Here is a 22,568-nt window from a genome sequence, read left to right as displayed (position 1 = left end):
GTGTCCAAGACAGGCTTTAAAGATATGGCTCCTGTATCAATCAGTCTAGCTTTCCTGAGCGGGGCCCCTCTGGAGGACTGCAGCTGGCTGCAGGCTCAGGTGAAGCTTGCAGAGGAGTAGAGCAGGATCAATCTGGTAGATTTCTTGATCCTGGCAGATGCTCAGTCAACAAAGAAAGTATCTGCTTTGGCTTGAATTGATTCTAATCCTTATTAACAGTTGCAATCTTAATTTTCTCACCCTGAGGGGTTTGGGAACTGGAGACCCAGGACCTAGGTTTCTTAGCCAATCACCTTTGCCCGTGACAGATGACTGAGCTCAGTGTTCCTCAGGCTACTTACCTCAATCAGCAACTCTGGGATGCTTGTGAAATTATCTTTGAGCTTAAAAATACTGGCTCCAGGAAATTAAACTAATAGTACCCTTTGCAACAAGAACAAAAAGACCCACAAATTTGAAGGCAAATGCAATACAGTTTAAGAATGAAACAAGTTACACTTCTATGTAAATCAAGAAAGTTAGAAACTTTTTGTGGGGGACAGGGGCAGGGGAAGTGGGTCTATCCCTTAGCTTTTATGCTCAAGGTTGGGGCTCTTAATTCACATTTGATCCACAGTTCTACTTCTGAAAATTAATCAGTTTTTTGCTGATTAATTGGGAAAAAGAGACTTTCCTGCTTGGGCTGGCTTTGAACTGTGATTCTCAGATCTCAGTCTCCTGAGTAGACTCCCCTCCCCCTGTCCCTCCTAAAAAAAAAAAAAAAAAAACAGGTTTCTTTTCAGAAGGCTAGAATCATACAAGGCAGCACTATCACAGGTGAGGATTTTACTGGTACAAGATGAAGAAGATTTCCGTCCTTCCCTGCAGGGCAAGTTCTTATCTCAGATAAGGCCCCACTTAAGGTGAAAGTCCTCCAATCTGCATCTGCCTCAGGCTTGACTTAGAGTACCTTCCGAAGTAACCAGAGACAAACAGCCACACTTCAGTGTATTTTGATGTTATGTTAAATCTCTTGCTTAACTCTTGTGGCTCACGCCTGTAATCCTAGCTATTTAGGAGGCTGAGACCTGAGGAATGCAGTTCAAAACTCAGACTCTTATCTCCAATAAACCACCAGAAAACTGGAAATGGCACTTTGTCTCAAGCGGTAGAGCACTAGGCCTTGAGCTGAAGGACAGCGCCCAGCCCAGAGTTCAAGCCCCACGACTGATCCCCACCCCCCAAAAAACTCTCTTGTGACATTCTATTCTATTCTTTGGCATTATATTCTTTGGCATTAAATGCCAAAGGACATTTTAAATGTCTTAAAAGAAATTTTAGGAAAATCATGGTAGAATTGGATCTTAAATGTTCATTTACATCCAAGACAATTTTTTAAAAATTCAAATCAAAAGAAAGACAGCATCCATTTCTTACAGTCTATAAAAAGTCTGTCCTAAAAGACTGAATCCCAAATGATTACACAGCAAAGGAGCTCTGGGAGAAGAGTGGCCAAAGTCTGAACCTAGGTTTATAATTTGGCTTTTATTGTCTGTCTGCTCTACTATGAAGGGGTTCATTGGAGTTCATAATTAATCAAGATCAAAGGATTACCAACTTAAAACAAACAAAATAACCCCTTCCCCTGAAGACAACCCCCCTGAGCAGTCATTTTCTTTGACTTTCCCTCCATTTTACAAACTCTTACACAAATGGTCTTTACGATCCACACTGAAAACCCCAAAGGCCAGTTAATGGGAATGCTGGATCACTGAACAAAATTAACTCTCACCACATTAAAGTGTACATAGAAAAAAAGGGTAATAGAAAAATTGGTACTTCAAAACACAACCGGCAAAGGGAGTTGTTGAAAGTTAATAATTTCCAATTCAGAGCATTCGATTGTAGCCCTTGAACTTCTGTGCCTGACTTTCTCAGAATAGTTTTGCTTTCTTCCTCATTATTGGAGAAAACAAAGGAAAGAGAGTAACTACAAGCTACACGCTGAAATGTTTAGCTAGACTCTCAGTTATCAGAGATGTGTTAAAAAAAAAAAAAAAAGAACTTCGATTTCTCTCCCGGCACAGCTTTGTTTGCTTATTTATTTGCCTTTCCACCCAATCTCCCCTCCCCCAGCAAACCAAGGTGAAAAGGTCAGGAAGTTACTTTACCAAATTCTAAACAAAAGGAGGTGATAATTTGGTCCACAGGAAGGAAGGAGTCAGAGATCAGCTGGCTGGACTTTGGGGAGTCTCACCATTTATATGACCTACAGATGTCCTGGACAAAAGGTGGCAACAACTACTAATTCATTAAGTTCCTTTTTCCCTAGGATTCTACCACCCCTGTACTAGAGATGGAATGTTAAAAACACAAAGAGGGCTAGGAAGGTGGCTCAGTGGTAGACTGCTTGCCCTGCATGCATGAGGCCCTGGGTTCGATTCCTCAGCACCACAAAAGCAGAAAGACAGACAGACAGACAGACACACACACACACATACACATACACACACACACACACACACACACAGCAACAAATACAATAGGGGTTGAGGATGTTGGTCAATGGTAAGAGTAGGTAGGCCTAGCATGTACAAGGCCCTGAGTTTAACTCCAAGTGGTGTCAGAAAAAAAACCTAACAACATGCCAAAAATGTGAGGAGAAAAAAAAAAGACAAAAACAAAAGCTGGAGACATCTGCTCCTGAGCAATGTGGGTTGGAAAGTAAAAAGAAAGAAGGAAGCATAGGTCTTCCATGAAGGACAGTGATAGCCACAAACAAGTTAACATCTTTTAAGCTAGCATCCATCTCCACTCCACCCTTGCTGAGATGGAAAAACTCAAGTCCAGGCTGGTGCTGGTGGCTCACTCCTGTAATTCTAGCTATTCAGGAGGCTGAGTTCTGAGGATCACAGTTCAAAGCCAGCCTGGGCAGGAAAGTCCATGAGACTCTTATCTCCAATAAACCACTAGAAAACCAGAAGTGGCACTATGTTCAAGAGGTAGAGCATTAGCCTTGAGCTGAAGAGCTGAGGGACAGCACCCAGGCTGAGTTCAAGCCCCATGACTGACAAAAACAAAAACAAAAACAAAAAAAAACACTGAAGTCCAGCCCGAATAGGGGGCTTCTTCAAGGTTACACACTCGGCTCAGGTCCAGTCTCTAGAACCTCACTTAGCTTTTTTGCTCAAGGCTGATGCTCTATCACTGGAGCCATACTTCCACTTCTGGGGGATGGTTAATTTAATAGACGATAAGAGTCTCACAGACTTTCTGCCCAGGCTGGCTTTCAATTTCTGCCCTCAGATCTCAGCAATCTGAGTAGCAAGGGTTACAGGTGTGGGTCACCCGCACTTGGAAACATACAGGCATGAGCCACTAGCACCCAGAAACATAGTTTTTAAAGCAAACATTTTGTGCTGTAGGCTAGAGGGTGGTACAGAGAAGGCCCCCCCACCCCCACCCCACAATCCTCCTCTCCCAACAGACACATATAACTTGACTTGTATTTTGGCAGTTCCTTTTGTGATGTGCCAGTATAACTAGAGCCAACCATCAACAGACCTAACCTGTGATGCATCTCACAACTCAAGAGGAACACCTGGACTTTACTTCTGAATCTTAGCTTCTATATATGTGAAATGAAGGGTAGGGGCCAGAAAACATTCTCAAGGTGTCCTTTCAACTTCAAAAGAAGAAAAACAAAAAGACCTTCACAGTCCTTTCACGAAGCCAATGGGCTTAGTCCACACATGACATTGAAATGTCCCATGAATGTAGATCAGTGAACTTGAATCAGTAAAATGCAACTGCAACATTTTTGGACTAGAAGACAACTTGAAATCAGAAAGACACAAAACCATCCAGGACTAACACACAATTCTCTCAGTGAAAGTGTCCTTAACACAATTATAGAGTTCCCAGGAATGAAACTGAGATATTTTGAACCAGCTAGAAAATGAAGCTGGGGAATGTAATTCAGCAGTAGAAAGCTTGTCTAGCATGTGTTAAAAGCTCTGGCTTCATTCCCCATAGCTGTTTGGTGGAGGGGGGTGGGGGGGATGAGAGGCAGGGACAGAAAATGATGAAGATTATTTTAGTACATTTAATAAGATCCTTTATAAAAGAAAAAAAAAAACATAGATCCAAACTAGTCATCTCAGCTAGGTGTATGCACCTACAAATAAATGTAAGATTGGCCACAAGGAAGAAAAAACATTCACAAATGCTGGCATGGATGGGGGGGAGCTACAGGGTATCTATGTTTTTGGAAGCCTTGAAACCAACTCTCCAGTTCCACCTGGTTTTCAATACAAGAGCAAAGAAGAACCAGAAATGCTAGAAGAAGGCAATGAAACAACTGCTTAACTTACAACGGGAGAGACATTTCTCATAGGCCTTTGATAAAACAACTCAGCCCTTCAGTGAACAAGGTCTGGTCCAAACATACTCTGGCAAATCAGTTTAAAACTGGCATATGTTTCCCTACAGCAAAACCAAAATGGTGAGCTGTGGGGTCCCAATCCAGTACTTGAGAGCCTGATCAACTCCCCAAGCCCCTGAAATGCATTCCCAGATGTCTCCTTAAAGAGGCCTTGCCCATTGCCAGTGACAGTGGCCACCCAGTTTGATTCGGCTCTTGCTGATTTCTAGCCAAACCTGCTGACTTGGGTGTGTGGTAGGGAGGAAAACGGTGCAGGTGGCTCATGCCTACAATCCTACTACTCAAGAGGTTGAGATCTGAGGATCGCTATTCAAAGCTGCCTGGGCAAGAAAGACCATGAGTCTCTTATCTACAATTAACCACCAGAAAAATCAGAAGTGGCATTTGTGGCTCAAAGTGGTAGAGCTCTAGCCTTAAGCTAAAGAGCTGAGGGATAGTGCCCAGGCCTTGAGTTCAAGCCCCATGACTGAACCCAAAAAAAAGAAAGAAAGAAAAAAGATAAGCAAGAAAGGACTCCTACACTTATGACTCAGGTTTCATTTTGGGAGATGTTGGAATTTGGCACCACTGGTTCTTGATGTGTCTAAAGAGAACCAGATGATCAGCTAAGTGTAAGATCTCTTCTGACCTTCACTGGCAGAGACCAACAAATAGCCAAGAACTTAACATTCTTTTGGAGGGGTGCAATGACTTGGTAAACTGATTAAGTAAGGCTAGAACCAGGCTAATAGGAATTGCACTCCAACTCACATTCACTGCAGTATGTACTCATGAGCCAACAAGTAGGAACAACCTAAATGGCCATCAAGGGATGAATAGATAAACAAAATGTGGTATACACATACAACAGAATATCACCAAGCTTTAATGAAGGAAATCCTGTAATGTACCGTAGCATGGGAGGAACCTTGATAGCAACTTTACTAAGTAAAATAAGGCAGTCACAAAAAGATGAAGAGAGCATTATACATCTTACTTATACAGGTATTTAACTGTGACTAGACTAGTCACAGAAACAGAAAGTACAATGTGGTTGCCAGGACCTGGGGAAGAGGGAAATAGAGTCACCTATAGGTTATAATTTCAGTTTTGCAAGTGAAAAATATCTACAGATCTATTGAAGAACAAGGTATGGGTACCTAACACTTCTGTGTCTTCCTTACACTTAAAAATAGCTAAGTTGATCAACTGGATATGTTATGTTATGTCATGTTATGTTATGTGCGTGTATTAACCAATTTTTTAAAAAGATGGCTCAAGAAATGGAGGCCCAGTTGAAGTTAAGTACACTAAAGAAGCCCAATATCAGAAATGATGGGTTTTACTCTAAGGAACATTTCTGTCATCCTTAAGTAAACATTACCACAAGCACAAAAAAAATTAACTTCTCCAAAAAATAAAGTGACACAAGTCCAAAAGGAAAGTCACACATTTTTGTTGGGCAAAGGACACATATTACAGTTATTCTTCAAGAACTATCTTTCTAAAAACAAAAGAAACACACACACACACACACACAGACACACACACACATACAAGAACTATCTTTCTATTCTATGAGAACAATTATTAAAATCTTCTCATAGTGCTTCACATAGGAATGTAATGTTGCCCTTGTTTTGTTCCCTGGAGTACAAGGCAAATCACAAATATCAAAAGCACAAACATTTCTTTGGTATTGGTGTTGCTGAGATAAAAATGAAAAGGATCATTTCAAAGAAGACCACATTACTAAGCAGAATAAAAATTTTCCCTAATTGTTGGCTTTAACAAATTCCTCTAAACCCTAGATAATCTCAGAGAACATTTGCCATGTTAGGACACAAGTGACAAAATCCTCCAGAACCTATCTACTCTAACCTTAGTGATAAAGATAATTAAACATTTGCAAGGGTTTGCTAACATTCTCATTTCTTCTATGAGAGAGTTAGTGGCATTTTTAAATATTAAAGCAAAAAAAAAGTGGGGGGCTGTTTTGTTTTTCTTTGGAACAAGTTCCTGCCAGATTTTGCACACTGCATTCTTTGGCACTGTGATGGGAACGCATGCCCACCCACGGACACTAATTTTGCTCTTCACCCTTCCCAGGCAGCCTCTATGACACATGCGGTGTGAGCTCTAGTTAATGGAATTCAAGAGGCCCAGTCCAACAGCAAGGCCCCACCAGGCCAGAGCAATGAGGGCAACCCAGATCCTCACTGAATGGGGAACGAGGAAGATGTGCTTGAAAGAAACCACACCAAAAAACCCCCCACAAAAAAAACCAAACAAACAAAACCAAAGAATAAAAAACCAAGCCCAGGGGCTGGGAAGGTGGCTCAGTGGTAGAGCGCTTGCCTTGCATGCCTGAGGCCCTGGGTTCGAGTCCTCAGCACCACATAAGCAAAAAGAAAAAAGCCGGAAGTGGCACTGTGACTCAAGTGGTAGAGTGCTAGCCTTGAACTGAAGAGCTGAGGGACAGCGCCCAGGCCCAGAGTTCAGGCTTCACGACGGACCCAAAAAACAAAAACAAACAAACAAAAAACCAAGCCCAGCCTTGTAGCTCCCACCAATAGTCTTATCTACTCAAAAGGCTAAAATCTAAGGATCAAGATTCGAAGCCAACCAAGGCAGAAAAGTCCATAACAGCCTTATCTCCAAATGAGGTATGGCTCAAGTGGTAGACCACCAGCTTTGAGCAAAAAAGACAAGTAAGGGTTCAAGTCCCAGTGCTAGTATTTTAAAAAGGAGGAGGAAGAGGAGGAGAAAGAAGAGGGAGGAGGGAGGAGGAAGAGGCAGCAGCAAGTACTTGGTAGCTCATGCCTGTGCTACTAGCTACTTAGGAGGCTGAGATGTGAGGATCATAGTTCAAAGCTAACCTGGGTAGAAAAATCTGTGAGACTCACCTCCAATTTACCACCAGAAATCTGGAAGTGGCACTGTGGCTCAAAGTGGTAGAGCACTAATCTTAAGCAAAAGGAGCTCAGGGACAGTGGCCTAGGCTGAGTTCAAGCCCTATTGCTGGCAAAAAAAAAAAAAAGGGAGAAGAAGAAAAATCCAAACCTATCTGGGATCCTCTGCTCTGAGAAACCTTCACAACTATGAGCGAATATTGAACACAAAATCATGTCTTGGGGTGAAATCTGAAGAGAGACATCATCGTGTACATTGAACTCAGAGGCAGACACAGCCTACTTCCTACACCACTTTCAGAATGTACAGTAAAGAATGTACTACTCTCATCCCAAGCCAAAGGTTCTTTTCAGGGCTGAATTTCCAGCCTCGTTCTGAAGCATCAGCTTTCTCTATGATCACTAGTCATGAGGAAATGGTGATTAAGAACCCGACTGGAAAATGGGTACAACTGTCCCTTCCAACCCTCCCCAGGATAAACTGCATAGTTAATGCAACAAACTATCAGCAAACTTATGCCTGAAACAATGCACTCTAGTGACCATCTATGCTGGTGTAAGAGGAGATAGCTCAGTGCTAGACTGCTTACTGAGCAAGTCAGGCCCTGGGTTCAATACTGAGCAGTGAGAGAGGTTTATCTCTTTAAGAAGCCTGCACTATGCTCATCTCTACCATTCCCAGGTAATGATACAGGATTTGCCTACAAGTGTTACATATCCCATTACTGTGTAGGAGAATGATGTAGAAGGGAGGGAATGGATAGATCAGGCTTGGTGTGGGAGCCATGGTCCCAGCCCCACCTTATTCATATATATAGTAAGAACAAACGACCGTGGCTCCATACACTAATGCGAGTAAGGAAATTTTAAATATTCATAGATAATGCAGTATGATTTTTAAACAAACCTTTTATGAAATGGTTTTACTGAATTCATAGCTCTGACTCAGTGAAATGTAATTTTAATAGGGTCCCTAAAGAGGAAGGGTCTTGAAACTAGTAAAGACTGGGAAACAAGGATGTGTTCAGGATTCAAATGCTCTCTGACTGTCATCACCACCCCCACTCCAAGAATCAGAGAAAAAGAAAAGAAATAAAAAGAAAAATCTTTTGTCCAAGGTTGTGTCACTCACCTTGGCTCAGACAACATGCTTACCCAAGCCATCGAGTGGAATTTTGGAACAGTATGATTCCTTCTCAGTTTCTCTCTAGGAGTCAAAAGGGAACAAACAGCTCAAAGCTGCTTGTATGTGGCAATTAATGGCTCTGGATTATACATTCCAGTAAATTTATGAATAAAAGAAAACCCTGGGTTGAATGTAATGTCAGTAATGATGAATCCCACTACAGCAGTAGCTGAAGCAAGCACAGGGCTGGGCCTTAATTCAACACTACTCAGCACATGGCTCTGGACACAGGCACGACTCAGTCAATAGCTATCGATTGCTTCCAAGTCGAATGATAGACCTTTGGTTCCGGCTGTGGCTCAGTATTCTTCCCTCAAAGGGAAACAACGACTCTAAAAACCCACATGGTCTTACAGTGCTTGATAGCAGAGGGGCTTCCAAGGGAGAACCACAACCCCCAAAGTGGTGAACACTGCCACAAGAAATCTACAATGCTCTGCAAAGAACCTGGATGGGACCTGAGCACAATGACACAAAATCATAGGCAACAAGACTTTCCCACAGAAAACATCAATAAATCAAGAGCTTTCAAAGAAGAGTTTTACATCCCTTCTTGCAATTACTTTCAGTAGGGCTCAAGGGGGAAAAGCAATATAATGGAGCCTAATACTTCAGTGAAATCAGAGAAAATGAGGAATTGTGAGTTCAAGATAAAACAAAACCAACTCACATTATTTTTCACTTGACAAAAGTGAGCTGGACACTAACAGCTCGTGCCTACAATCTTAGCTGTTCAGGAGGCTGAGACCTGGAGGTCGAGGTTTAAAGCTGGCCTGGACAGGGAAGTTGTGAGATTCTTATCTCTGATTAGCACCAAAAAGCTGGAAGTACAGCTGTATGCTTGAGGAAAAACGCTCTGGGACTGCACCAGGACCTGAGTTCAAGCCCCCAAACTGACACTCCCTCAAAAAAAACGGCAAGAGAACCACCATTTACTTTAACATTGCCAAGTACTAGCTTTAATTCATATTAATATTTTTTAAAGTAGCTTCTGTTCAATAGCTTTAAAAATGTAACTATTAATGAGAGGGAATGGAAACGGGTCTTCACTTTGAATCCTAAGTGTTTTTAATAGCACCAAATGCTATTATTAAATATGTACTATATGCATGTATACACATATGCACATAAAAATAAGCACTACAGATGTGGGCAGGCAAATTCTTAGCAAAAGCCCCACATATTTCGAATACTGTTCTTCCTCATTATTGTCCTCTACCATTATTAGCATGTTACAGCATAACAGGTGGCTTTCATTTATAGAATGCAAAATTAATAAAATTTAGGTGGTCCGGTCTCCCAAAACAGACCATTCTAAAAAAGTACACCCTTTAATCTACCAAACAGATAGAAACACACCAAACTTTCCTACAAATTGCATATGAAGCTCGGAATGTAATGCATGCAGTAAATAAAATGTATTTACCAACAGTTCCAAATTCATATACCTCAAGGAAAGCAAGACATTACCAGAAAGGGGAAGGGGAACAAAGGCTATTTTCCCAGCTTGGTAACCCCAGGTCTGCTTGACACTCTTGGGGTGAGAAACAGTCACCGACAGTTGTGACTATTCCACCATTGCTAGATCCTAGGCAAATTTGTGGGCAGTCATGTTAAAGGTCGTGACCCAGCCATTCTGGACAGACAGACCAGGAAAGCATAAATAGTATTTCTATAAACTAACTATAGCATCTGTCCCTCACAAATAGGACTCAAAAAAAGTAACTTTTAAAAATATGAGGAGACACTGAATAGTCTGTTAACACACATAGGAATGTTTAACACACTCAAATAAACAAGAGATGTGCCTTAACTAGTCAGGCATTGTTTAAATTTAGTGAGTGAAGGAAGGGAGAAGGTCAGACAGGCAGACACAGCCTCCCAATTATGCAGAATGATCCTGCAGAGCATGGGAAGGCTATAATTAACTGTTGCTACCAAATCCCCATTACCCTTTCTCCCACCTTGGAAAAGTTAATGCATGAATTCAGAATGAGCAAATTGAGACCTGCAAAAAATAACTATTCACAAAGAAGGGGAAGAAATCTTCCCTGCTTTAAGTTATGCATCTTATAGGACAGGAAAAAAGCACCACACTGAAAGATAACCCACCCTAATATACTAGTGAACATCAGAGCATTTAGTCCCCCTTGATAGTCATGTCTTTAAGGCTCTAAGCTACACACCTAAGGTACATCAACCTTGAAAGCTGTTTCCTAGGCAGCCTCTATTTTAGATTCAGGATTAATAAAAGAGATGGGTTAGAACCATTTTTATCTGAACATCTAAGGAGACATTTGTTTCCTGAAAGGAAGATGAGAGGCTATACCTATCTATCCTGTGGCTACTCATCTATCCTTGCACGTGGATGGACACATACACACACACACACACACACACACACATACACACACATGCACACGCAAATACACACACACCAGTTCTTTATAATTGCAATGAATTTTCTCCTGTAAGAAAATGTTGAAAAGCAAACAGTGGAAAGGTTAAGCCGAAGAGAAAAAAGGAGAAATTAAAGTTCACGTAAACAGTAAGCACATACCTGCCGGGAGATGCCATCTCCTCTACATCGTGGAGCCCAAGTGCTGGGTATTAGCATTATTGCTACTCTAAAGCTTTTGATAAAAATGGATTGTCTCTGGCTGACCTGAGAACCAGCTGGCTGCTTGAGAAGTGGTTTCCCCCATATATGATTCAGTCTCCTTGACAAATATACTGCATTGTACTGGATGAGTCATCCCAGGGTTAGTCCGCATTTTATAGGCCTGTTGTGTCATTACTCACATTCAACATCCTGCTTCTCAAAAGTGGAAACTGGAAGCCTGACAGCTGACAGATGCTTTTTCCAATTAAAATATTGTTTAAAAAATTCCTGTAAGTTATGATTATCAATCATTGAGGAAAGTCTGAAATGCCTAGGAAGTAGAGCACAGCTCAATATCTAAGGTCACAGTATGCAGAACCACAAGTGTGAGCTGTTTACTAACCCCTAGCCCCAAACAAAGTAACAGTAAGGAGCAAAGCTCCTTCTCTTCTGCAGCTATTAGCTGAACCAGAATAGGCAATGGATGACCTTTGTTGACTTTGTGTTCTAAGGTTATCAGTTGCAGGAGCTATGAGAAAAAAGACTACACATCAAAATTTTGGAGCTGGGTGTGGTGGCATATAATAGTGATCCCAGTCTTAGGAGGCTAAAACAGAGGATGAGACAGTTAGATCTTGTCTTCAAAAAGTTAATTAAATTATTATTTTTAGCCTTGGTATGAATGTTAGGTAGGATGGCAGTATTATCTTTTAAAAAGGTCCACATTTTAGAGAGGTATACTGAAGAATGGGATAAAATGATAGGACATCCAGGATTTGTTATGAATATTTTAATCAAAGAACAGGCAAATCGCAGGTGGCTCATGCTTGTAATCCTAGCTATTCATCAGGCTAAGATCTGAGGATCATTTGAAGCCAGCTTGGGCAGGAAAGCCTGTGAGAGTCTTATCTCCACTAAACTACCAAAAAGAGCTGCAAGTGGAGCTGTGGCTCAAATGGTAGAGCAAAAGAAGCTCAGGGACAGCACTTAGGCCCTGAGTTCAAGCCCCAGGATGGCATCAAAACAAACAAATAAAAATCAGTTAATAAAACAAAAAGAGAGAAGAGTAAACAAATATGTGAAGCATTGGACAATATATAAAAATGGAGCTCTGTAACTTAAGAGTAGAGATGGGAGGGAAAAATGGGAGAGAGATGGGAGGGATGCCATTAATCAAGATGCATTGTACTTATAACTTCATACTTAGAAACTCCCAGGACCACATGCAACAACTTCTCTTGAATACTTGCCATCACAACAAAGACCTTGATCTTGTCCAGCTGTGCCCTCCAAGGAATAAAGCTAAACTCAACACACAGGCCGGTATTCAATGAGGAGAATGAGGCAGGAGGATCACATTTGAGACCAGCCTTTGAGACCAGCCTAAGCTACACCTTTAGGAGGTGGTGCCGTGGCTCAAGTGGTAGAGCACTAGCCTTGAGCTGAAGAGCTGAGGGACAGCGCCCAGGACCAGAGTTCAAGCCCCAAGACAGATGAAAGGGAAGGAAGTTAAATCAAAGGAAGGAAGGAAGGAAGGAAGGAAGGAAGGAAGGAAGGAAGGAAGGAAGGAAGGAAGGAAGGAAGGAAGGAAGGAAGGAAGGAAGGACGGACATTTTCTTTGGTCCTTTAGGTATCATTGGAAGTTTTCATAACTAATTTTAAAATTGAAAATGATTTCAGTTTCTATGACCTAATTTGTACCTGAAAAAAAATTTGTCTAATTAGTTAGGCATGAAGCTACCACACATGTGAATGGGGAGTAGGAGAGGAGGCTGAGGGAGCAGAAACATCAAGCACAGTGTGACCCCTGTGGGTGTGGGAGCTGAACTTGAAGTTGATTTAGCCTTCTAGCTGGAAGGTGTGATCCAGGTGTCAAGGCTATATCAACCCTCTGAATCAATGCCTGCTACCTCCTCCTCTCAAGACTATCTCGTGGCTGTTTCCTTATGCATTCTTAGAGGATACAAGCCCAGGCCTTGTTCATGAGTTCAATGTTAACATTATAAAGGAGAGGTGACCATTTCCAGCTTCCTTTTATGGCTTTGGAAACCCTCCATGAGAGGTTATGTAAGTCAAGTCCAGAGTCCCTTACACTAACAAAGCCCTTTGTAAAGTGGCAGTGTTTGCTTAGCTCACTTCATGCTCAAATGGGGTTACTTTAACCATGTGGGAGAGGAAAGGGGCTTTGATTTCATAGTCAGAAAAAAAATCTAGATACAGACGCATGTTGAGTGAAACCACCATTGAAACTAGATGTCATTTCAAAAAGCTATCCATTCTGATGCACTGCAAAAGCGTGGCAAGTCACCACAGCAAACAAAACAGAGTTCCTACGAATGCCTGGAACCACTACAGCGTCCCTTCAGGTGAGAAAGTAAAGGAAGGGTGTCCTGGCCTAGCGTTCCCACCTCAGCCAACTCCAGTGTTAAAGGACACTGCCTCCTGAGACTGCAAACTGGCTCTGAAAAGTGAGGACAGTCCCCATACCACGTCACATCACAGCCGCACTAACCCAGAATGACAAGTCTGACTATGAACCTGGAAACATGACTTCCTTGGCTTTGACAGATTTCTTCCTTCATAAAAATGGCAAGCTATGTATTTGTCAAAATGTTCCCTAGCAATTCAGACCTGGCACATACCTGTAAAGAAAGCATAATTGACCCGAATGCAACAGGCGGAGATGGAGGGAATTAGTTTCCAGTCTAATTTATATACCTATGAGTTGCTTTAAATTTTAACTTATTTTTTGATGGGACTGGAACCTAGGACCTTACACATACTAGCCAAGCACTTTGCTACATTCTCAGTTCAAAAGTTTCTATTACATATTAAATAAGTCTATAGCTCATTAAGGAATTGTAGAGTTTAGGTTTTACTAATACTAACCCGCATTAATCATGTGAATACAGATGTGTATGCATGCACAGAGAGAAAGACTGAGAACAGGCAAATGTAAAATTGTTAACATGTTAGATGGAGAGGGCGGGCCTACTAGCACTCTGATCACTTGAGCTACCGCTCTACTTCTGAATTTTAATGGAGAGAAAAGTCCCATGGACTTTCCTATCTAGGCTGGCTTCAAAAATCTTCAGATCTCAGCCTCTGAAGTAACTAGCTAGTACATGGCTTCTTTTAATTTTCTAGTGGATGGCCCACGGCCCCCTGTCTTTGTGATCCTGGGATCTTAACTCAGGGCCTTGTGCTCACTATGTAGGCACTCTACTAGCCCTTTTGGTTTTCGTTATTTTTTCCAATAGGGCTTTGCCTTCATGCCTGGACTGGTCTGAACCATGATCCTCTTATTTGTGCTTCTACATAGCTGGGATGGCAGGCACACATCACCATACCTAACTTTTTCTGTAGATTTCACGCTCAGTCTAGCCTTTGAACCTTAACCCTCTGATCTCAGCTTCCCAAGCAGCTGAAATTATAGATGTGAGCTATTGTACCTAGCTGATTATAGACTTATTTTTAAAGTTCTTGCTACCAATTTAATCTTAATCCACAAGTGTTTTCAGCAATTGTCTATATTTGGTGGTCCCTGTATGGATGTTAAAGACCAAATACAGGCTGACAGCAAGATCTACCGGCAGAAGTAACTTCCAAAGGCACTGGTAAAGCTTGATGGGAAAGAGCATGAGGATGGAGTACAGCTATCTGTATATCTGGCTTTTACTGATATTATTTAATTTCTTTAATTTCTCTAAGCCTCCTGTCTATAAAATGGGTTCAGTACTATGGATAAGCTCACAAAGTCAGTTTGAAGGGATAAATGTGATAATTTGAGCTCAAATGCACATAGGAAAAAACTCTCCACTTTGTGCAAACAATGGTGATGAGGATGTTTGCAGGTTTTATGAATTTACACTGGGGAGAGAGGGCCTGGGAGAGAGAAACTGTGGCCAGCCACCACATTCATCTATTTACATATTGTCTATATGACAGTGACACAGACAGAGTTGAACAATTACAGAAACCATATGGCCCCCAAAGTTGAAACTAAACTTTGCTGACCTCTGGTGATCAACATTTGGGTAAGGGGAAAAGAGTGAAGAACTTCTAGAATTCTTGTCCCTATATAAGTTTTGGTCAGTGGTCCCTTTTCTACTGAACATTCTATTTGTAATCAAATCTAAGTGCAATTTATGGTGATCAGGATCACAGGAGCTTAGCTTTCCTTACAATGTGGAACACATCTCTGATCCATGGTGGGTGGGAAATCTGCAAAGCCTGAGGTTGCTTTGGATCTTTCTGCCTCCTCTCTTTCCTGAACTGCCCACTCAAAGAGAATCCCCTCCCCATTTTGGAGTTTAGCACACTGACTTTCGTATACGAGTATACAGCCAGACTTCCCCACCCCCAAGCACATCTGTGCATTATGTAGAAACCACATGTGTCCCCAGAGCTTAAAGTAAGACGTGAAAGATGATCTGAAAGAGGCATTCAGGAAACTGAGCAAACAGAAATGAAGGATGCTTTCAAGAGGGCTGGATGGCCCCATGCAGGATTAATAAAGCAGTGAAGGGCCTTAGGAAATTAGGGCTGCAGCCTCACACTCACTGCTAAGAGCAGAATGGAGATGGAGGTCCAACCAAGAAAAAAATGAGAGGCACGCCTCAAAAGCAGGCCCCGAGACACATCCCTGCCTCCAATCTTGGTGAGTATTTTCTTTGGCAGGAAGACTTGTTTATTTGGGGAAATGAATCCCCAGCATTAATGGATAATGCAGGTGAAGGAACTCCTGGGAATGGCCGCTGAGAGGGGAAATTTGAACAAAAGAAACCATTCTAAACTGCCTTCAGTTATGTTCTCTTAAAAAAAAAAAAAAGAAATTTAGCCAGCTGTTGGTCAGAGATGAAATCTAGGGTGTACTCTGATGTACAGTGTTTTTCTGGTAGTCTCTTGTTGTCTTACTGGCAAACATCAACAGCTTTGAGAAAAACCTAAAGAGAAATGTGTCTATGTTAAATATGAAAAGAAACGACCAGGCGTGAGGAAATAGATGTGGGATAGATGAGGGCAAAATTTCAGAGATAGTAGCATGGCACAAAAGTCATCTGGAGCCAATTCCACATGCAGCTGTTTTATTGTATCTGGCATGGAGGACTAGAAGAAGGTTCTCTCATAGTTAATCTGGATTGAAGATGTCTGCTAATAAAATGGACTATTATCCTAAATAAATATACATATATATTCACTCAGGATAAGTCCATTTATATATATGTATATATGTGTATGTGTGTATATATACACATACACACACACACACACACACACACACACACACACACACACACACACACACACACACACAAGGAGGGGGCCCTATGATGTAAAGACCTTTCAGACCTAGGATTGAGGAGAGGCCAGGTTTCTTTATAAAAAGGCAGAGGGGACTCACTTTCACCCACTTGCCCATTCTGTGTAGAGAGAACCATGTGGTTATCTCATCATACCCACAAGGCGTGTCCCTGGCCTGTGTGGAGGAAAAACAGGGGGCTGAACTAGTGGGCAGATGTAGTCTAGATAGGCTGAGTATCTTTGGCAGAGCACATGATAGGGAACAGCATTGATGAGAAGGGGAGAGGGAAACTGAATATATTTAGAACTCTGGGCAGATCACTCTGGGAAATCATGGGAGAAGCCAAGGGCTTAATCAGCAAGGAAAAAAGTTGAGAGTGCTGGTTCGATGGCTGAGTTGGAGACCGGGTGTCTATGAGAAGCCCAATTTCCCCTGAAAGCCTAGAGTAGGAGTCATGAAGAGCAATCAGGGCCAAGCCTGTGTTCTGAGACCTGGGCAGCAGAAAGCATTGAATCTTACTCTAGGGATGGAACACGAAGATTAAGGGATTGGAGCTGGCTGAAGATGTTGTAGAAGGGGATGTAGAAAGTGTGTTAAGGGAGAAGATATTTAATATATTTGGCATCTGACAGCCTGAACGAGTACTGTACTTCCAATATGCACGAAGCAGGATGGCTTATTCCTAAAGATCACTCAGCACAATGACTGCTGAGTGTATCAGGAGCATTGATGACCAAACTTGTCATTCAGGCTCACTCAGTCCACTGTTTTGAATATTCCCTCACAGCCCGAAGGAATAATCTTCAGGAAAGAAATCCACCACTCATCTTGATATCAGTCACAAGCAAACAAAAGAACCTTATCTAAGACCAGAATAGCTTCCTAGCCCAGCAAACCTTTGGTAGATAACTAGATATTCAGCTGGTAATAAAATCTGTGTGTGTGTGTGTGTGTGTGTGTGTTTTGTATGTGTGTGTGTGTGTTACATGCATGTGCTACTCCTAAAAATTAAAACTCAGGGCCTGGGCAGTCACTGTCCCTTAGCTTTATTGCCCCAAGGTTAGTATTCTACCACTCGACTGACAGCTCTACTTCTGGCCTTTTTGGTGATTAATTGGACATAAAGAATCTCATGGACTTGCCTGCCAAGGTTGCCTTCTAACAATGATCCTCAGATTTCAGCCTCCTGAATACTTAAGATTATAGGCATGAGCAACTGGTCTACATTAGCACATAATATTGAATAGCATATACTTGGTGGAATTGCAGTAGCTTTGGTTCTGCTTTGTTACCAGTTATATGACGTTGGGCAGAGTCTCTTCCTCCTGTCTCTCCCTCAGTCTTGTAGTCTAGAAAATGTACGGTTTAAACATTTAAAGCTCCAAAACTCCTCATAAGAGCTTATTGAGAAATTTATCTAATACTATAATTAGCCCAAAAAGAAGGGAGTGGGAAAAAAGCTAGACAATGCTGACTGATCAGGAGTAAAGCTGTGTTCCTGACCCTGAGTCTAGAAGACCAGATTAAACCATGTCACCAGGCTATAAGGATTCTGATTGAGCTGGCATGGTAAACATGCAGCCCCTGGGAGGCTTAGAAAGATGCTGCCTTCTCCTCCTCCTCCAAACAACAACAACAAATAAATACACAAAGTAAATAGAGGAAATGTCCTTTCTCAGAAGGTACATATCCTGGAGTTGGCTGAGATTTGGTGATCCCCTGGTCTATACACATCAGTCTTGCTACTCCTGATGACATGACTTAAGACTTTATGTGTATAGGCACAGTACACACTCATCTTTCAACCTGGCTGCTAAACGTTAGCCAGCTACTTCAGCTGTGCACCCAGCAATGGAGGGAGGGGTGTAAGGCCGATGGCAGGTGTCCCATGATGCCTTCAAAGGCAGCAGCTATGACACATATGAGCTGTATGCACAGCTCTGCTCAAAAGAGGCAATGGGAGAGAGAACAAGTTTCTGGCCACACTTCCACCCCACATCATTCCAAGTTAGCACAGGTTCAAGGATGGAGGGAGGAGGGCCTGCCTAGATCCTTCTCACTTAGTTGTCATTCATAAAGACATCTATCTAGTTCTTAAGTTTCATTAAAGTGTTCAGTGTTAGAGAAACTGGAGAGACTGGGCAATGATTGTGGCTTCCACCTCATTATAGACTAAAATCTAAACAGGAAAGCACAAAGTAGAATACAATAGAAAAAGCACATTTGAGGCAAAGCTGAGAATAGATCCTCAGTGTTCCTAACTTGGACTTTGAGAACACTAAAAGCAGCCTCGCCCCCCCTCCCCACGTTTGCTGTCTCGTCTTTGAGCCCAAAGATTGACTCTGCCCTTCTTTGTGTCCACTCAAGAGGGAGAAAAAGAGTTGCATGGATTTCTTTTGTTTCCTGTGAGCCCTGGAGGAACTGTGCCTGACACTAAGAATGTGCCCAGCATGGAGAGCAAGTCTTAACATCTGAACATTCCAAAACTACCAGGGTGGGACCAGTTCAGCTTAAAAGGATTTTGCTGCTATTCAGGAGAAGCTAGAAATAAACACAAACACACAGACAATATGATGCACAGGATGCCAATGAATAAGCAAGGGATGGTCCAGAGACTGGGGTGGGAAAGGCAGCCAGGCCCTGGCTTTTGCCCCTCTAGCCCATTGTCCTCTCAAAGACCATGCTAGGATTATGCAGACACAGTGCCATCTCTGTCCATTCCAACTGAACTTTAGGCACAGTTGGCTGGGCTTATATCTCAGGGTGAATAAGGGCAAAAGCTCATGGGCTCCCAAAGAGAACCAAATATTTACAATCTTGCTGAGCAAGGGATCATGGGAAGAGTATGATGGACTGGTCACGGCCTTACTAGGCCAGGTCAAAGCAGATTCTGGGATGTTTATGTGGAAGTCAGCAGTGGTCAGATATCATAAGACATCAACTGGGCATAGTAAAGCTATAAATCAGTCTGTATAACATTTAGTACAGACACATTCTTTTTATTTAGGTAATCATTCTGTATAGCTTGACTCATACATCAAAATAAAAAAGGTACAGAGGCACACACACACTTTTTACCACATCACATTTGTCCCATTCCTTCTTTTGCTCAACAAGCCAATAGCAGACATCATTTAAAGTTGTTTTTCGTTTTTTAGGGGGTGATCCGTGTACTGGTTGCTTATACTTACAATCCTAACTACTCAGGAGGCTAAGACCTAGAGGATCATCATGGTTTGAGAACAACCAACACAGTGAAGTCTGAGACTCCATCTCCAAAATAACCAGAAAAAAAAAAAAAAAACCTGGGCCAGAGGTGTAGCTCAAGTGGTAGGGCACCAGCTGAGCTACCAAGCTAAGAGAGGCCCTGAGTCAAACCCCATTACTGCCCTCCTCCTAAAAACATTTTTGTGTTTCTTTCCCGGAATTATATGAGTACAAATACATATTCTTCCCACCCACTCCATTTGTCTCAAATTTATTTATTTATTTTTTTTAAAAGGAGGCATATAATTTACAGGCTCTGGACCTTGCCTTTTATCTCGTAGTGTTATTTCCATATTGGAACACACAGAATTAATTCACATAAAACTAACTCATTTCCTTCCCCCACTGTCTCGTTTTTAAAAAACTATTCTAATCTAAGGATATAGCATTATTTACTCATTTAATTTTTGTGTTGGGTATTGACCTGAGGGCTTCACGCATGCTAGGCCAAGTACTCTGCCACTGAATTAGATGACTAGTTCTATGATTCTTTTAACCAATCTGTTAATGGGCAGTTGGGGTTTTCTAAACTTTTTGCAAAAAAAAAAGTCTTTTCCTGAATAACCTTATATATTAGAGTTGCCTTTATATACCAAGATGCTTGCTTACTGTTTTGGAACTATCTGACCATGATACATGTGCATGGAGAAAGAAGAAAACCTTGCAACTGCCAGTTCATTTAACATGAAGAAAAAGCCCTTCTAAAGATAAGGAAAAAGAAGATGAGATTCTGGTTTGCTGGGTTAGGAAACTGTATGAGGCATTCATAGCAAACACTAAGTCACTATCCATGGAAGGAATGAGATAAGTCAATTATTTAGGTTGCCCACTTATCTTCCCTATGGCTCACCACCCATTCAACTACCATTCATCTGAGCCTGGAATTTTTCCAGGAGACCGGATTGGAAAAATTCGAATATGTATGGTTGCACAAGTCCAGCCTCGAATCCCAGCAAACGGGAGGCTGACACAAGAGTATCACCAATTCCAGGTCAGCTGAGGCTACAAAGTGAGACCCTGTCTTGAATGGAAAGGGGAAGAAGAGAGGAAACTAGGGGAGGGGGCAGGGACGGGAAAAAGTTAAAGGTGTTCTAACAGCATTCTAGCTCAGTGAAGGTGCAAAATGACAGAAAGTAACTGAGGTTTGGTTACTCCCTCCTTGGTCACCTGCATTCCAAGATGCAGTCAAAGAGGTGCAGTCAAAGTAAAACCCTTGAGCCGAGCCCAGACAGGAGCCCTTCTACAGTCTCCAGCAAAGCAGTAGGAAATCCGAATGTGTCTGCTGGAGCTGACTCATTCCCTTTCCACAAGTACCCTAAGGGTTCTATTCTAGGTTTTCCACAAGGAGCAAGCCTTCAGGCACAGCACAACAGAGGCTGGGCCCCAATCACCATTTCCTCTGTAACCTGTCAAGGTCTCAGCAGAAGAGCTCAGGAAGGTAGGAGAAAGACCATTCTGTGAACATCTGCTGAGCCAGATGCCACATCACCAGTGTGTGTACACAGTGACACTGGAATTACTCTGGGCTAAAGTCTAATTAGTAAAAATGAACTATTTTATTTGTTTGGGCCTTAGGGCGTGGGGGAGAAGGGGGGGGAGAAATACCTCAATTTTATTAAAAGACCTTCCTCCCTTCCTTTCTTTTTTGGTGATACTGGGGTTTGAACTCAGGGTTCTGGGCTTGTGAAGCACAAATCTCAGCCCTGTTGGCCTTAGCAACTAGGGGTCTCACCACCTCACGCTGTGACCCTCCAACCTCTGGCTTCGCATGTAGCTAGGATAACAGGTACCACCACAACACCTGGAGTGTTGGTTAAGAAGAAGTTCTCTGTAACTTTTTGCCCTGTTTGGCCTCAAACTGCAATTCTGATCTCAGCCTCCTGAGTAGCTGGGATCACAGGCATGAGCCACTACACTCAGCCTTAAAAAGCATTTTTGAGACCCACTGGAGAAAAATGCATGGACTTGGTATCAGCCAAGAAACAGAAATGACTATTAGTCTTAGATTCAATAATAGCACAGAGGTTATTTTTTAGAGTTCTTATCTTTTGGAGATATGTATTGAAGTATTTATGAATAAAATGGTATTTCTGGGCTTTGCTTTAAAATGCTCCAAGTCACCTTCCCCCCAAAAAAGTGTCTGTGCTGGACCCAGGAGACACGGATGGCAGCTGAATTGGCTGATGAATACGTGTGGGTGGTACGAAATGATGGTGAGGGAATGGACTTTTTTTTGTCTTTGGGTGGATATTTAAAACATTTCATGGTGAGAAGAAAAAGGCTGTTCTAATGGTTATCTGCCCGCAGGAGCTCACTACTACCAAAAGACTCAGCTAGGCTCATGAGGTGACACTGTCTTGCATGATCCACAGTGGAGAAAGCTAGTGACCATACAAGTCATTCTGCCAGCTAAGACACTGGCTATGCACACATATCACCTGGGATGTTTATAGACTTCTTTTCATCAAACCTAATTCAAGTGTTTAGGATGCAGCCTGGACTTGGGGATTTTCCAAAGCTCTCCAGGAATTAATTCCAATGTAGGGCAAAGTTGAAGAATCAATGCTCAGAGAACCTATAGGTGTGGTTCAGGCAGGGTTAAGTGTGAAAGGGTGGTGGCAGCTGGACATGAGCCTTCCTAGGAACTTCACAGCCTAATGACATATGTGTCTAGGGCTCCCAGGGCCAGGGCCAGGTCATGCTTCCCTGCATTACCCCTACTGTCAAGATGACGCTAGAGCTGAAACTGGAGACTGCTTCTAGTCCAATGGGAGGTGATCTGCTATCAATACCAGGCTACAGATCACATTCCACTGACTACCTGCTCACTCAGCCCAGTACTCAGGGCTATTGCCATCCGGGTGAGACCAGCTTGGTTGACTACAGAGAAAATT

At 42.2% G+C, this 22,568-nt stretch overlaps 1 protein-coding gene across 2 annotated transcripts in view; it reads right to left on the bottom strand.

Annotated features, from left to right (window-relative positions):
- The window catches only part of Spred2 (sprouty related EVH1 domain containing 2), a 126,608-nt gene that overhangs the window by 45,864 nt on the left and 58,176 nt on the right, over positions 1-22,568 (bottom strand). Inside the window, exon 1 of one of the 2 annotated variants that reach the window (XM_042691256.1) lies at positions 11,061-11,154. The exons of the other annotated variant lie outside the window; for it this stretch is intronic. Coding sequence (XP_042547190.1) covers positions 11,061-11,077 — 17 coding nt within the window. The 5' untranslated portion in view covers positions 11,078-11,154. Of the gene's footprint in view, positions 1-11,060; positions 11,155-22,568 lie in introns of those variants that run through there. 2 annotated transcript variants of the gene reach the window in all.

This window comes from Dipodomys spectabilis, unplaced genomic scaffold, assembly GCF_019054845.1.
Source record: "Dipodomys spectabilis isolate Male_0828 unplaced genomic scaffold, ASM1905484v1 ptg000141l, whole genome shotgun sequence".
Classification (NCBI taxonomy): Eukaryota; Metazoa; Chordata; class Mammalia; order Rodentia; family Heteromyidae; genus Dipodomys; species Dipodomys spectabilis.
The sequence above is the reverse complement of the archived record's forward strand: the minus strand, read 5'-3'. Positions and strand labels throughout refer to the sequence as shown.